The 14801-nt window shown below is 44.5% G+C and overlaps 1 protein-coding gene across 4 annotated transcripts in view; it reads right to left on the bottom strand.

The window, feature by feature from the left end:
* Positions 1-14801, bottom strand: part of LOC137425440 (A disintegrin and metalloproteinase with thrombospondin motifs 3) — a 192678-nt gene that overhangs the window by 67577 nt on the left and 110300 nt on the right. For all 4 annotated transcript variants that reach the window (XM_068113881.2, XM_068113882.2, XM_068113883.2 and 1 more), the window contains one exon: positions 10575-10680. In XM_068113881.2, the coding sequence (XP_067969982.2) occupies positions 10575-10680 (106 nt within the window). The remainder of the gene's footprint in view (positions 1-10574; positions 10681-14801) is intronic.

Below are 14801 nucleotides of genomic sequence, written 5' to 3'. Positions count from 1 at the left end.
TCATTTTTGAATGTGAATCTTCCCAACTGCATCAAACGTCTTGTAAACTTTCTAATGCAATGCCAGCAGGGGACTTGCATGCTATTCTTGAAAGGGACATGTACCAACTATACAGTGATTAAAAATTCCATGATTTTTTCTAGCTAATGAGCTAGTACTCCTACTACTTATTCACCAGTCTCAGTTTATTCCCAGCTTATTGTGGGGTTGGCCGAAGAAAGTTTTTGATGAGTCTTTTCACAAGCAGGCTGGTCCAGGCCTAATGTTTGACTGATGGTGGCAGGAATTTGGATTTTAGTCAGGGTGCGAGTGACAGCTCAACTACTCTTCGTGAAAGACACCGTGAGATCTTTAACGTCCACAAATTAATCACAGGCCACCCAGCTTAAAATCCGCATGAGCAGCGATGACGCGTTTTGTGATGTAACGTCGTGCCTGTGAAGCACCAACGTGAGAGTTTATAGTCGGGCTGATAGTGAACCTCGACTAGACAGATCAAAGGTAAGTGCTGCATTTACCTCCGCATCATCTTGTCAGACCTGGCTATTGAGCTGTCAGCATTGTTAAATTTTCAAATTAACTAGTGTATCTACCACAAATGGATGAGTTGTGTGTGTGCGTGTGTCTGTGTGTGTGTGTGTGAGGCATGTTTTTTTGTTCAATTCTACTGGAGATTTCTGATGTGGAATGTGATACACTGAAATGATTGTCATGATCTACCGAGTTGATTGGGCTAATTAACTACAAATAATCCAGAAGAATTTCCATGTTTCTAAACACGTAACATATTGCCGTGCGACTCCGGTTAACACCAGAAGGTCGCGGATGGACCGAAACGGATTTAATGGAGGCGATAACCAAACACGGATTCGGCTATATGTCGCGCGGGAGGAAGGAGCAAAATGGAAGCTGCGCAAGAGCTTAACTGCGGACACTCCGATCCTGTAGAGGCAATTAACTCAAGCGGGCACAGGTTTAACAGGGGATGGAAAATAATACAAGGGTTTATTAAAGTAAAAAGGCAAGGACAGGAAAAAGCACGCGCCGGTAATAAAATGTCCTAAATCGGGACGTCCCCACACACACAGATATCAGAAACGAGACACAGGAATATGAATTAAAGGAAAAGAACACGTTGCGTAAAATGTAATGGGGATTGGCCTTATCTGTCCCTCATCTTGTATTGGTATCGTCCATCACGCAGCTCCAAGCTCCGCTCGTGCTCGTGCGCCACCAGGCCTTGCTCCAAATTCCAAAGCACCCACGAGGTCCCACAGCAGGAAAAGCACCGCACGTCCAACGCAGGCTAGCGGCTCCAAGCGAGGTCGATCTTCACACACGATCGGCCTGCCACGTCCCAGTCAGCTCTCCCAAAGCAAACGTGCAAGAAGCAAGCAAACTCCACTCGGGCTATGACTCAACTCAACTCGGGCTGCGCAAGACGAAGAAGAGCGAAAATGGCGTTCGGCGCTCCCTTAAATAACCTTTTCGGTGACGTCAGCCTTGGCGCGCTACCAACCAACGACTTCCACCGAACCTTCCAGCTTCGCGCCTCTCGCACTCGTTGGCTGGAGGTTCGCGCCCAGCGCGCCGACCAATCACAGGACCGTAGCATGGTGATAGCACGTAGCGTGTAGCGTGTAGCATGGTGATAGTTCGTGGCACTCAATGTGGTTAGGCCTGTCGGAGGTGTAATTGGCGGCGGCCATCATCGGCGGTGCCCCGGCCTGGTTTCTTTGCCTGTTCCTTCCGAAGTCACTGTCAGGGAAGGGAGCCATTTAATGTTGCACTAAGGAGATCCTAACTAAGTGTCTACAGGTGTGCATTGCCATACGGGACAAAGGTTTGGCTGACCAGGTGAGACATACAGGGGCTTTATTCTTTAATCCCTACGCTACTTATCACTTGAACATCCTGGTATGCTCACAGGTATACTCTTAACCGACAAAACGCCTACACATGAAACTTATTACAAGGTAGATTCCTTACCGCGACAGACGAAGCACGTTACCTACACAGATCTATCTGGCTCTACATATTGCTACCCCACCGACATAACAATATAAAGGTGTATACAGCAGTTTAATAGGTCCTTCCATAAGATGGCATTCCAATTACAAAATAAATAACAAAAATAATTCTAACATTGTAACAAAGCATATATTAATTCATAATAATAATAATACAACAATAATAATATTAGAATCATTTGGCAATAATAATAATGAACATATCATTCCTCTCCCTCTGACTCCCCTTCCCCCACGCCCTGGCCCAAGCACATTTGTGCTTGGTGAAAGGTAAGCTAATGCTCAAGCCGTACAGCAGGCAGCTAGGCCTATGCTACGAAATGTGCAGATATGGCTGAAAAATATAAGTATTGGATGGGGTGTCCCAGTTCTCCCCTGTCCCAGTTCTCCCCGGTCTCCCCTATGCTACGAGGCCGCGAAGACCAATGAAAATTTGGTCCAATGGACCAACGGGCCCTCTAGTGGGTTAAATATATGGCATTAACTACAATGCAACCTTCACCCTTCCTTATTTGCTGCAATGGCATGTGCGACTAATAAGAAGATAGATAAGCAATATAGTGCTCGAGATTAAAAACAGAAATGGAAATAAAGCTGATGTAAGAATACCAGCATCGAACCTAAATATGAACCAGATTGTGCATCCGAGCGACAAACTGAGTTTTCTGATCTGAGAGATGCAATCCAAGACAAAACTTCACTTCTGATGAGCAGCCAAAAACAAACTTGCCAACTCATCCATCTATAATCGTGTTTATGAAAGAATGTCATTTCGCTGCAAAGCAATTCTAAGAGGTGGAAAACCTAAACTTAAAGCCCAATCCTTGAAAGTCATCTGACCTATAAAGAGTGTTTTCAATCAATCATATCAGCGTGCAAATTGGTATTCAGTTTTGAACACAAGGTGAGGCCACTTGAAAGGGAAGTAAAAACCAGGCCAGGAATATGAGGGTACTTGAGCACTATATGCTCAAAATGGAGAGTTGTTTCTGCCAAAGCAGTTTATTGGCTGGTGGATGCAATCCTGGATGGGGTGCAACTCGGACACAGGAAGTCAGGACAGGAATTTCGAACTTGGCTCTTGTGTCGATGATAGCTCGCCTACTCTTCGCAAAAGACACTGCGTGGAATATGTAATGTTCACCAACTTATGCTGCCAGATGGGACTCTCAGTTTAAGGTCCATCCAAGAGACGGCACACACATTGATGAATCATCCTGCCCGTGAAACACCAGGATGACAGTTTATATCTGGGTCGGGATTCAAACCCAGGCCGGACCGCTCAAAGGCGAATGTGCATAACTCTCGGCTAGACTGCCAGCTCCCATATTAGTCAGTGGGCCCAACCCTCAAATTTGAGTTTCCGATACCATTTGGGGGGAATATTCCAGATGCTACTTTTCAAGTAGTATTACATCCCAAGTTTACATTTTCACAAAATGGATATCTGAAATGTGCAGCTTTATATTTAAAAAATAATGTATTCATGAGATATTCTAACTCTGGAAATTTATACATTTTTTCCCATTAATACTGTCAATGTCTGTGCCTAACTTTTCTTAAAAAGCACATCCACTCATATTGGATGACATGTTTCACAATTCCTTCATACTGATTTACCTGCTGTACAAAATACAACGACACTCTACTGCTGAAACACAGCTGGAGGCCCGCATCTTTCACCAGCATTATATGTACGTAGGCTGAATGGTGCTACATGAAGGCTCTGCTACTTAATTTTATCAATTGTAGTTTTGGGCCTTTCTTGATGTGGGCCTATGATTGTTTTCTGAACAGCAATTTGTTGTACCTGCACCAGTAAGGGTCTCTTCAAGTCGATCTATGTTGTCAAAGACAAGTCCAGTGGGAATGCTACAATGGATCTGCTCAGGTAACACAGTAGCATACTCAACTCGTGATCACAGCTTATGAAGTACAAAAGCTCTATCAATCCCTAACGTTTTGGCATATTATATTCCATGACTGACGGTTCAGAATTTTTATTCGTTCAACATTTCCAATAAGAGACTTAACTGCAAATGGCAGCAGTATATGTTGAAGGATTTTGTGTTTACCACAACTCACATTGTAGAGAAAGATTTGGCCAATGGAAATGATGCATTTAAAAACTTTATCAGGTGACTCACAAGAATCCTCAACATTTCCAGTTAACAAACACTTGAGGAATAGCTTAACAGAGGATGAAATGCATACAGCATCATATTCAGTTGCGATAGTTTTGGCTGCCATGAAAGGTCTTCCTTTATGCTTTTAATGTCAGTTCTCAACTTTATAGCTGCTTCTTTCAAAGTTTTATTAGCATCTGAAACTTCTGTGGCATCTTAGCTCTTTTCCCAAGCCGAGCGTCCACAAATCACAACCGATCATCTGTAGAAGATCATTCTCACACCATCTCGTTCCACAGATGCCCCAATGGTTGTCCGGCGGGCTATAATCCATCCCTGTACATGCTGTTCGACCAGCATCCATAGACCAGCACAGCATGGCAGGTCACCACATGCTGGCTATCCCAGAGTCTCAGGGAGAGGGTGTCAGGCCGCATGCCCGGGTGGTCACCACATTAGGCCCATGGTGGCCATCCACGATGCCACCACCAAAGCGTGACCCACAGCACCTCCCCCTAGTGGTCCTCATAATATGCCATCCCAGGCCTGTGAGAAACCACCTCGGACCCCGGAGGTCATCTGACCCGACCCCTACACTTCCCTGTCCTGCACCCGATGCTCCCCCTCTCTCCTCATTAAGGGTATGGACCTCAAACATCCGGGGCCTTCGCTCAAACCTGATTGATCTCTCCATACAGGTTGCTTCTGACAAACCAGACTTGATCTGCTTAACAGAAACTTTCCTCTTTCAAGATGTCTCTGATTCCTTAATATCTCTTCCTGGTTACTCCCTCCTCCGGTACGATAGACCTGAGCCTCGTCCTGGTGGTGGGGTGGCTATCTTTATCAAAAACTCTCTTCCTCACTCTCCGTGCACTGCCCTCTCTCCACCCCACCCCAAGGAGTACCTCTGACTATGGCTTCCTCTCTGCTCCCACCTTTTGTTCATATGTGTTCTGTACCATCCTCCAAACAGTTACGACTCCATTTACATTTCGCTGTCTGACAACATGGACCAACTTCTATCAACTCATCCAAACTCTCTCTTCCTCATATGTGGCGACTTCAACTGTCATCATGCCAGCTGGCTGGGTGTCGGTTCCTCTCTCACCAGGCATGGCACCTCAGCAAAGGACTTCTGTGACTCATTGGGACTGACACAATCTGTCAATTTCCCGACCCGGATCTCAATCAATGGTGTATCTTCTCTTATAGACTTGGTTATGACAAACTGCCCTGCAAATGTCTGCTGCTCTTCTTCTGCTCCAATCGGTTCTTCTGATCATGTGCTTGTTAAAGTGGACATCTCTCTGGCCATTCTCAGAGAGCCTCCTCAGCGCCGACTAGTCTGGCATTTCACTCAGGCTGACTGGCACGGTCTGCAAGCAGCCATCAATCATCTGGACTGGTCTCCCATCTCCACTGCCTCTGACATAAATTCTTCCTGGGAATTCTTCCAAAGCAAACTGCTCTCTCTCATGCCCAGATTTATCCAATCTCGTCTTCAGTTGTCTTACCCTTCCTCCCGTCCATGGTACACTGAATCTTGTGGTGAGGCAGTTGCCCTGAAACAACTTGCCTTTGCCTCTTGGAAGGCAAATCCAAATGAAGGCAATCTCTGTTCCTTCCACCAAGCTCGGAACAAGTGTGTGTCTACCCGCAGGAGTGCCAGGAAGCACTATCTCTCCACACTCAAGAATGAACTCTCAAACCTGTCTCCTTCCTCCAAATCCTGGTGGCGTCTGGTCAAATGCGTTTCTGGTGTTTGTTTCCCCTCCATCCCCTCCCTTACCTCAAATGGCTACACAGTTGACACCGCACTTGACAAAGCCGAATGCCTCAACTCTGTGTTTGCCTCAAAATCTTGTGTCCCAAACCCATCTCTCTCTGTTCCCACCTTTCCCAGTCGAACCCAACTGCTCCTGGACTCTGTGTCCTCTCTCCTGACAAGGTGGAGAAGTTTTTGTCAAACCTCGACTCTGATTCTGCAACTGAACCAGACGGCATCAGCCCACCGGTCCTAAAATCCTGCTCTGCTGCTCTGTCTCACCCTCTCTCTGTTCTTTTCACCCTCTCTTTTGCTCAAGGTCATCTGCGAGCATCTTGGAAATCAGCAAACATCACCACTTTACACAAAAAAGGTGCAAAAACAGATCCTAGCAACTACAGACCAATCAGCCTGCTCCCAATTATCAGCAAAGTCATGGAATCCATCATTGCTTTGGATATCAAATCCATCCTCTTCTCCGATGGCTTGATCTCCGATCATCAATTTGGTTTCAGACCAGGTCATTCTACTCTGGACATGTTGCTTCTGCTGTCTCAACAATGGATGGAGGTCCTCAATGCCAAACAGGAAATCAGAGCTGTCTCCCTTGACATATCACATGCCTTTGATACGGTCTGGCACCCAGCTCTGCTCACCAAACTCTCCTCCTATGGTATCCATGGAAATCTCCACGCATGGCTTGCGGACTCCCTCTCTGGTCGTAGTCAACGTGTGGCCCTGACTGGATTTCTCTCATCTCCTCTTCCTGTTCAGGCTGAAGTTCCCCAAGGTAGTGTTCTGGGCCCTGTGCTATTTCTGGTCTTCATCAATGATCTCTCTGACTCTTTGGAAAATCCTCTCCATCTCTTGACTAATGACTCCACTCTCTGCCGCTCAATATCTCATCCCTCAGATCGGCAGTCTGCAGCCTGCTCAATCTCTGCAGACCTGGACAAAATCAGACTGTTCAAACAAGTGGAACATGTCTTTCAATCCTGACAAATCTCACACTCTCACTTTGCCTCTCCGAAAAGACCAACTGGAAAACCCTCCCATCTACTTTCTCAACAATCCTCTCCAAGAAGTTCTGTCGCTCAAGCTTTTCGGTCTCACTATCTGCCATGATATTTCTTGGGAAAACCACATTTCCAAGCTGGCCACCAAAGCCAGTCGCTGACTGGGCATCCTTCGTCGTGCGAAGTCCTTCCTTGGCACACCTGAACTCCTCACGACATACAAGGCTTTCATCCGCAGCTCAATGGAATACTGTTCCCCCCTCTGGGCCGGTGCTCCTGCCCCACACCTAGCTCGGCTTCACGCTGTTGAAACCAAAGCTTTCAGAATCATTGGAATCTCCTGCGATGAAGCTAACTCCGAGGGCCTTTCACTCACTCACCGCAGGCAGGTTGGTGGTCTTTCTGTCTTCTACCGACTCCTCTCCGGCCTTGCTTCCCCAGCTCTCTCTGTGCTCTGTCCCCCAAATATTCCTACAGGGCGCACAAGATCTGCCAGCAACCCTCTTATGGTTAAACTGCCAAAATCAAGACTCTGCTCACCTTCACTTTTTCATTCCCCTCTTCTCCCACGTCTGGAACAAACTCCCCCACTCCCTTCAATCCCACTCCTCCCTCCAGGTCTTTAAAACAGCTGTTCACCGCCATCTCTTATCTTCCCCCATCCAAAACCTTGATCTTTTCTACCCCTTTTAATTTCACCCCAGATCCACTTTTTTGAAATTCCAACTTCTTTCCTGGAAGTCCTTGCAGTGTCCATATGTTTTATACCTCTCCCACTTCCACCCATGTCCTCTCCCTCCCACAGTTCTCTTGATGTCCCCGCTCTCAAATGTTGTGTTTGTGTCCTTCCCCCTCTCTCCCCATCTTATCTACCGCTCCCCTTATTTTGTGTTTTATGTGTCGGTTTGACTTTTTGTGTGATTAATATTCGCTCTTTCACGAGCCTCGATCTTGTTTCCAAAAAAAAAAGGGGGAAAAAAAGGTCTTAACCCCCACTAGGGTCCGTTGACCCTGCCGGGTGCAGCTCACTGTGCTCAGCTCAGTCAACTGAGCTCAAATGTGCAGCTCAAATGTCCTCAAATGTGCTCAAATGTGCAGCTCAAATGTCCTCAAATGTGCAGCTCACTTTGTTACTTTTAGTGATTTTTGTTTTATAAAAAAATGGTACATCCTTCAAGAAATCGTTATATTTTTTAATAAAGCTGCACATTTCAGATGTCCATTATTTGAAAATGTAAACTTGTGATATAATACTGCTTGAAAAATAGCACATGGAATAATCCCCCCAAATGGTTCTGGTAACCTATTTTGCGCATGGACTATATGAGAGTCGTCCCAAAAATCTGCCACCCCACCTACTTAATAGTTATAGTGCCATTGGCAAACGCATTAGTCGGCATGAGCTTCATTCTCTTCAATGCTCTTCATTCAGTGGTAAACAAATTTTTTTTTTTACTCCCAGCACAGAAGCCTTACCATTCTGAGTATACTTAAAGCAGTGGAGGTAGCTGTGTTAACCTCTTCGGTCAATGGGAATTGTCTTCCTTCCTTCAAGCTCGTTTTTCATTTTGGGGAATATATATGTGGAAAATCAATTTGACTTAAATACGGTGCATATGGAGGGCAAAGCAAAACTTCCCACTCCCAGTACTCTTACCGGCCTCGCCATTCACGTTTATGAAATGGAATCGTATGATCTGGCAGAAGGCCTGCCTGAATGCGGCCTGTTATGGACATCCATTTATCCTCCAATAAATAATGACGCTCATCGCTCAACAGGTCTCACATACAGAATTGAAAATATTTATTGGTGGGTTCCATGCGTTTTTTTTCTTTTTCCATCATTATGAATTTAACAAGAGTCCTGAGGATTTATTTGCCAAAACTTTCTGCCATGGCCATATCCTTTGTTTTCTTACATACCCGTCGCTTCACTGACAAGGTAAATTCAAAGGCGGCATGTTTTACTTCACAAACATACTGCATGTCTATCTGTGAATCTCAATGAGAAGGTAAAATTAAGTGTAAACTCTCAAAACTATAACTCATGAAACTATAACCTCCGCCAGGCTGAACAGGTTATGTTTTGTATCCCACTGATAGGTCAGATATGGTCCAGATAGGAATCAAAATCTAATCAGCTTCTTCTTGTCAACTAAGGAACTCATCCACCTAGTTTTGTCATTACTCGTCCACAACCTTTTGACATATCATGCTGGATATTGTTTATCGCCCGATCTCTCAATGGTGAAGAAGCAGTTTAAAAATTTTAAAATTCTCATATCCAGATCTGGATCTCCACCAAAATCTAATCAATTTGTCTGTGTCCCACACCCAACCTGTCCACCAAGTTTCGTCGGAATCTATCCATAACGTTTTGAGGTATCATGTTTTCATATATATATATATATATAATATATATATATATATATATATAGAAAAAATATATATCAATATATATATATCATTTTAGCCGTATCACTCAATGGTGAAGAATTACTTTTAAAATTCTAGTATCCGGTTGCCTTGATGACCTTTGTTATCTCCACTACCGAAGGTGGATGGAGGTTATGTTTTCACCCTTGTCTGTCTGTGAACAGGATATTCCAAAAAGTTGTGGATGGATTCGGGCAAAACTTGGTGGACAGGTTAAGTGTGTGACAGGAACGAATTGATTCAATTTTGGTGAATATCCGGATCCAGATCCAGATATGAGAATTTTAAAAGTGATTCTTCACCATAGATAGTAGCACGATATTTCAAAAAGTTGTGGACAAATTCGTACGAAACTATGTGCATGAATTGGTTAGGTGACAAGAACAAGCCGATTAGATTTTGGTTTAGGTCTGGATCCGGTCTATCAGTGGGATACAAAATGTAAACTGTTCAGTCTGGCAGAGGTATGCACTCTACTGAGTGCTACTGCTAGTTGCCACTGTTGTGGTGGCTGCTGTGTTGTTGTTTGTGTGCTCCTACTGTGTACTTGTGTATATTTTTCTATTGCTTCAAGAAGTATTACTATATATAATTTTGTGTGCTCCTTACATGTCCTTCTAAACTCTAAAGGGTTCCTCTTGTCATAGAATAATTAATGTTACTGTTTGAACCGCTGCATGAAGCTCCATTCCTGCTTCTTCTTCAATCCCAGAAACACAGGCTTTTAAAACAATCATCTTTATGATTAAAAGGACACACATTCTTGTTCAAATTACATCAATTACCTATTAGCTTTCCAATCAAGTAAAGCGATTATTAGCTTTCCGACCATCCAATTTTTATTATTCTAAGGCATCAATAACCCTTTCAAATGAAGTGTGATGGATATACACACGGACAGGTGACACTTTTCCTTTTCATAAGAGAATGTTGATTTTTATTGGACCAAACAGTCCGACCATGTTCATTTTAAATAATTGTGAAGTAATGAAACAGGATGGAGCTAAGAAGTGTGCCAGGAAAGTTAAATTACTGATCACCCCTCAGGGATTAATGGAATGCTGACAAACAAAGTAAATCTTTGGTCAAATTGTTCCTTCATGTGTCCATATTTTCTTGCATATTTCTCCATAACAGTTATGAGGATGTCACTAAACTGGTGACGTGAATGAGCGAGGCAGCTCTTGTGAAAACTCACACATGACCAGTTTCATGAGCAACAACAAATGCAGAGGAGAACCCGTCTTCGTGGTTGAGTGTGCAGCTTCGCAGAGGATGGCACATTCCAGTCACCGGTGCATAGCCTGGCGGAGCAGGGTGCGGGGGGAGGCAAGTGCATTCGAAAGTAAATGCTGGCATATCTCAGGTGACACATTGAGAAAATGAAAACTTTTTCAATCTTATATTCCTTGCAATGTCATTAGAAGTCTTTACTTTTCAAATGGTAAGTCTTGCTTCCGTACATGCTCCGATAGTAAAGTTTAAAATCGTCCTGGTGTCCGTAGCCCAAGTTGACTGTACTGAAAGAAGTGCCAAGCGAATATGGCATCCAAGACAAAACTGCTGGCATTCTTGCTACTGCAAAAGTTTTGTGTATTTTAAATTTGGAACAGCAATAAAAGACAACAAGAAGAGGATAATAAGAATAATAAGAAATAATAATAATAATAAATGAATAATAAGTAATAAAATATCTGCAGAACAACGATAGGCAGCTGTATCAGGTTGAAATGTTTGTTTGTGTAATCCTGGGAAAATGTTAGCCCTATAAAGGAAGACAGTGTTTTGCTGAAAATATCGCCTGCAAAATAGTCCTGCCGAGCAGCCGTATCTCACAGCTGTGAGTTAGCCAAGGCTCGTATTCTGGATCCTTTCTGTCATCAAGCCATCGAAAATAACAGGAGCAGTTTGCGGGGTTTAGTGCGTCTGCAATGCTCGGAATGACGAGACTCCGATGCACCCACGCAATTCCAGCAACATGCAGGACACAGAGTATTTTCACCACACCTAATGACACATTTCACAATAATGACATCAAGGATGGTTTTGGTATCTGATGAACCAACTGTAATTGGTGCTCGGCGCAAGGAAATGCAAGAACATCCAAATTAATAAATTTTTAATTTTGTCATATTTAGGGAGCTTGAAGGGCAGCACTGCTGCTGCAAAAGTTATGTGTATTTTAAATTTGGAACATCAAGAAAAGACAACAAGAAGAGGATAATTTTTCAGTTTCTCCAAAGTGCCAATTTCTCCAGAGTTTCTCCAAAGTGCCAATTTCTCCAGAGTTTCTCCAGAGCGCCAATTTCAAGTTTCCTTGAGACCATTAGGAATCACCCACCATCTGTGGACTCGCATCATGTGTAGACCAGAACAGGAAGGACAGGGAGATTACCCTCAACCTGAAGTGCAGTTAATAAGCCCGTTGAGTTTCTTTTTTAAATGACAATCCAATAGTGGCATGGGAATTTGACTGAGTGTTTCAACTATTGAACTTTCTTTCACCCAAAAATCTTTCTTCAAGTATAAGGAAGTAGTTAAATAATGACAATGAAGACAGATAATGTAACACCATATGCTGACATCAATAGAGTATTCCTGGAAGAGCCAACAGCATAAAGCATGAAAATTCCATAATTGGCAAAATTAATTCTTGCAACCAGCAATGGGAATAATTAAAATGTTTACTGACATATTTCCACACCCTGCTGATGTCCCACGACAGGAAACATTTGGAATATGAGTAGTGTACACACATTCCTTTTCCTGATCCCACACCCTGCTAAAGTTACGGCTGTAACCTTCAGCAGTTGAAGCTATGCAGAGGACAAAGTCTGAATGTTATGCAAAGGATAAGTGAAGATCAGATGAACTGTTTAAGAATCCGCCAGTGTGGAGGCAGATATGCCTTGAGTGCACTTACACTCTCAATTTGAAAACAGGTTTTGCAAGACTGCAGTAATATCAGATCTAAAAATGAAATATAAGAATAATCTAAGAATAATCCCTGAAATCTAAGAATGCACTTTAAAAAAAAAAAACCTTTTCTTGAACAATCTCTTTCCATTACACATGACATCAAATGTCCCAGTATCTGAAAAAGTCTCATTGTGGTATCACAACATTTTAGACCTGCTGAGTGCCTCAGTGCCAACACAACATCCACTTCTGGTTCATATAGCCCGAATAAGGATTATTTGGTAGCATACGGACTCATGAGTCTGGAGAGGAAATTTTTTGAAGAATATATGCAATTTTCCAAAAAATTGACGAAGATGGCCATTATGACACCTTTTCAGTCACATGATCAGCATGACCTTCGATATATGTATATATATGTATATATATATATATGTATATATATATATATATGGACGAGTTGTACCTGGCATTGTCTGGGGAAATTCAATGAAATATGTATTTTAATATTTGCTGCATGACAAATTGCGGAATGTTGGCCTTTGGTTTTGTATGAATTACCAATCTTGGTCATTCCAAAATGCATTTGGACCACTTTCCCTTCTTATAACCTATTTTCGTTAATTTAATTTTTTTAATAGAATAAATCACTACAACCTCAACTTACGCTCTTTACAAAACATATTACTCGATCGCTCCTGGAAAAAAAAGCTGGACAGTGTATAAGCACTTGACCCGATCGAGGCCAGAAATCCAATTATCTGGTTTATCTACTGTCAATTTCTTTATCCAAAGATAGTCCTTGACCTTCACCTCTGGATGAAAGCGGAGGCCCTGCAAAGTTTGGTGGCAATGGTTCCTGCCCCAACCCCTCGCACCCATTACCCCCATCACCCCACTACTGTGTGTTTATTCTGATTTACCAATCACATCCTTTGACACATGGTGCTCCACCTTGGCATCAAGAGTGGTCCCCCCAGGATGGTTTTGCACTTAGACCTTCCCCCACCCCAGTACACTTTAAAGCTACCCACAACCCCACCCCTTCTCATCCTCACCCCCAAACTCAGGATCACCTGGGTGACCAGGTATCTTTCCCCCTTAACTTTCTACCCCCACATCCACTCCCCTCCCATCAACAACCCCCTCCACATTCCCCCCCATCCCATCCACTCACCTACACTCTGCGCCCAACATACTTAGATTTCCCCGGGCATAGAATGGGTATTGTAGTGAAATTATACCAAGGTGAACCCAGGGTGTGCTCGCTTCAAAAGGGGCGTCTATAAGACCCGGGACTACCGGGGCGCACGTACACTCCAGCGGCACTCACTGTGACATAGTCCTGTAGTTTGAATGGTATGTACGCTGCGCTGATGTACGCTGCCTATATGCTGCGCTGATTGTTCTCTCTATTGGAATCGACCATTGCCCATGAAATACTCTGATTTTAATGCCTGTTGCATGAATGTATTTTTACAGGATGTTACTTCAGATCTAAATGATATTAAACCTACCCAGAGGTCAAGTCGTGTCTGAGCTTGATTTTCATGACATTTAATATCATTTAGATCGCCGGAATGGCTGACCACAAGATGATCGTGGTACCGATTCTCGGAGCCGACTCTCAAGCTGAGGGATCGGGATCGGAGTTCACTCACTGGCTCAAAACGCTGGAGAATTACTTTGCTGCTCACGAAACAGAGCCCACCGCTGCGATGAAGCTGTCCATGTTACAGTCGAAGGTCCATCACTCCGTTTTCCGGAGCATTGCTCGATTTGTGACGTACGCTACGGCACTGGCTGAGCTGAAGCGCCTATACGTAAAAACATGGAGCGCTGTGCACGGCCGGCATCAACTCTCCCAGCGGCGACAACAATCATCTGAATCGGTCGATCGCTACGCGCAGGAGTTGCGCTACCTGTTGGCGGACTGCGTGCAGGACGTACGGACCCACGAGCAAGTGCAGGACGACTTGCTCCGAGATGCATTCATCTCCGGAATTAATTCTGGAGTCTTGAGGCTCCGACTCTTGGAGGTCGCGGAGCTGACATTCACGGAGGCTCTACGGCTGGCACGCGTCTATACGGATGCCCGATAACAATCCACCGCTTATGATCACCCACGAGTCGTGGCGGGGACCTCGCAACTCGCGCGACCGGAGAGGGGTACCGCCGAGGATATGGCGGAGGACCCGACCACCACGGCCGAGTCTCCCGGTGCTTCTGAAGCGGGCTCCGCTTCCGGCCTAACTGCTGCCGCCGCTGCCCGGCCACGGCCTGACCGGTATGCAAAATGTTATTTTTGTGGGAATCGGCAGCACCCTCGATCTGAATGCCCGGCTCGGGAGGCCACTTGCCACCTGTGCTCCACCAAGGGCCATTTTGCAAAGGTCTGCAGGAAGGCTGCTCGGGGCACGCGTCCCCGCGCGACCTTGAATGGGCTCATCGCGGTGCCAACGGATCGAGCGCCGGACGGGGCGCCTCACTCGGCTTTGATGAGCCG

Source organism: Myxine glutinosa, chromosome 4, assembly GCF_964187855.1.
Source record: "Myxine glutinosa chromosome 4, kmMyxGlut1.1, whole genome shotgun sequence".
NCBI lineage: Eukaryota > Metazoa > Chordata > Myxini > Myxiniformes > Myxinidae > Myxine > Myxine glutinosa.
The sequence above is the reverse complement of the archived record's forward strand: the minus strand, read 5'-3'. Positions and strand labels throughout refer to the sequence as shown.